This window comes from Opisthorchis viverrini (assembly GCF_000715545.1).
Source record: "Opisthorchis viverrini unplaced genomic scaffold opera_v5_170, whole genome shotgun sequence".
NCBI lineage: Eukaryota > Metazoa > Platyhelminthes > Trematoda > Opisthorchiida > Opisthorchiidae > Opisthorchis > Opisthorchis viverrini.
The window spans coordinates 368,841-371,393 of NW_008751826.1; the positions used below are offsets into that span (position 1 = coordinate 368,841).

The window sequence follows — 2,553 nt, forward strand, 5'->3', positions numbered from 1 at the left end:
TAGATTTCATGTACCAGATCAACGAGGTTTACGTCAGGAGCTATCTGCACGAAATCAAATAGAAATGGGGAGAGTGGCCGTCTTTGACGGACGCCGCTTCGCGTACACACGCTTTTTAAGAGCTCTCCGGACGCTCTCACAAGTCCGTAAGCTTGAGAACACAAGGAGCTTATCATGTTCACAAAAGTCCCGAGCATTGCCTGATGGAAAAGTGTGTCAGGAGAGGAGACCAGTCAACCGAGTCGGATGCGCCTTGGAAATCCGGAAGTACTAGACTTGTGGGCCGCTTATACGTGTAACATTGTTCTAGCACCTGAGGAAGTGTAAAGACTTGGTCAACGAAATCCCTACCAGGCCGGAATACCGCTTGCTATTCTCGAGTCAGTTTCTCACCAACCACCATAAGGCGACGAAACAACTGATGATGACTGGGGGTCAAGCTGATCTCCCTGTTGTTGCCATGCTCACTGCGAGCCTATTTTTGAAAACGAGCACTATCACCGACTATCTCTTATTGCCCGGGACACTCCTTTTCCCAAATGCAGGCAAACAGGTCAGACAAGCACTGACTAAGGATTTCAAACGCATCTTTGGACAATGCGGGTGACAGTTCATCCGGGCCAGAAGCTCAGTGGCGCTTGAGGGCGACATATGCAGTCATAAACCTTCAAGGTCGTAAGGGGTTCCATGTTCACTCTCCAGGATTCTGCGTCAGCTGTGGGCTCCAGACGTGTGCCAGCTGGTGGTCTCGATAACTTGTTCGAAGTATTCGGCCTAACGGTCGAGACGTTCTTTTTTCAACATGGTCACTCCATTCTGGCCCTTCATGGTTTCCGGGGGCCAGTCAGAAAGTTGAACTGAAATAATCTTCGGGGACTACCGGCTTTCTGGGCCTCTCTTATTTAGCCTTTCGTGTCCACCACACTTCACGGTCGGTTAGCACACTCACTTTCACTTGACATCTTATAATTCCTCGCGTCAGGTTATGTGCGGGACTGGAGAGGAAATATCTCCGAAATTTAAGCAGTGCCACTGGTTCGCACTGATATCCAGTGCTTGAGTGTATCTGGTAGCACCGTGTCACAGGCATTGTGCAAAGAGGGCGATCTCGTTCCAGTGTGAATTTATATCTGATGGTAGAGCAGTTGGAACAGACTCTAGAAGACGTTTTGGGTAAATTCGTCCAACGTGCGGATCTGCCAGTCTCTTAGTTGCCAAACAATTGATCCCCACTCTACGGTACCCTAGAAAACGAAGGGAGAAGCGGCTCCGGATGAGCGCGTGGTCTGGTCAACGAATGTGTTTCAAAACGAGTGGCAGTCATTTGTTGGTCTACGCCATCGGTAATAGATGGTCATGTGATCGATTTGAGTTCGTAGCCGGTACGCCGTTGTAGTTCACCTTGTGACCATACGGCTTCGACTATTTCGAAAGTTTGTACTGCGTAAAAACTGCTTGTGGTCTGCACAAGCTGAAGTAATCGTTCATCATTGTCCGTCCGTACCGAGTCCAATTCCTTTCGACCTGTGCTAAGCCTGCCCACTTGTGTGTTAATATATCCGGCAACCACAACGATGCATGAGCTTTTAGGTTTTTTCAACTGGACATTGAAGGTGCCATAAAACTTCTTGATGATATCAGAATCACGGTTGGTTTGGGCGCACGCAGACACAACAAACCGATAGCGGTCAACCTCCCGCTTGTGATACTTCTTCACAGACGTTGCCAGGCGAACCGCACAGAGGTGGCTATCCACGTGTATCCAGTCAAGCAAGGATCCTTCCGGTCAGTGTTTTAGGATGATACCCACCACTGCAGATTCTACCGCGGTGGCCTTTGGACCGCCAAAGGTGCGCAGCCGGATGCAGTTGGAAAATGGTGAAGCGTTAGTTCAGCTACTGTGCCTACGTCATGAATTCTTGTTTCTGACACACAGAACACAATGCCAAGTGAGTCCCGTCTGAGAGCAAGAGCAGCTCGTTGTCCTACTTGCCTCAGAGTACGGTCATTGAAGACAGCCACATAGACTGGGTGTCGAGGCTTGGAGATTGGTTTCGAGATACCTGAGAATGTCTGCGTTGTCTGTTGCTTATAAAACCGATGCAGGACAAACGGGTTTGTCAGTCGTAACTGCAAGTCCTACAAGGTGTACGGCAGGCAAGGCGACCGAATTGATGGCATCGCGCTAATGCCGATGTGATATGAATTTATCTGTCTGTTTGAAATTCACGGTTGTACGTGAGCTGAGATACTACCAGGGCATCCACACGTAAATCGGATCTTTCTTTTTTCAAATTCAATGGCGTCTCAATAATCCATTTCGGCACTGAGTCCATGTTATCCAGGTACCCTGAGAATTTCGTCCGGCTTTGTCCTGTAGAGTCGAGAGCACTGTCGGTCTTATTGGTCGTTCCTGTTGCGAGTCGAGTAGTTCCAGGACGGGATTAGAAAGGAGACAGAATAGGAAGACGTAATGTACGCTTTAATCGTCTAATAACTGTAGTACATGAGCTGAAAATAGAGTGAGAATCACGAGTTAATGGGTTATGCAAA

At 48.5% G+C, this 2,553-nt stretch overlaps 1 protein-coding gene across 1 annotated transcript in view; it reads left to right on the forward strand.

Moving 5' to 3' along the window:
* Nucleotides 1–1,799: 1,799 nt before the first annotated feature.
* Nucleotides 1,800–2,553, forward strand: part of T265_14282 (hypothetical protein) — a gene marked incomplete at both ends in the record, with an annotated part of 7,049 nt that continues 6,295 nt past the window's right edge. Inside the window, 1 exon segment of the mRNA XM_009172929.1 lies at nt 1,800–1,949. Within this exon segment, the coding sequence (XP_009171193.1) occupies nt 1,800–1,949 (150 nt within the window).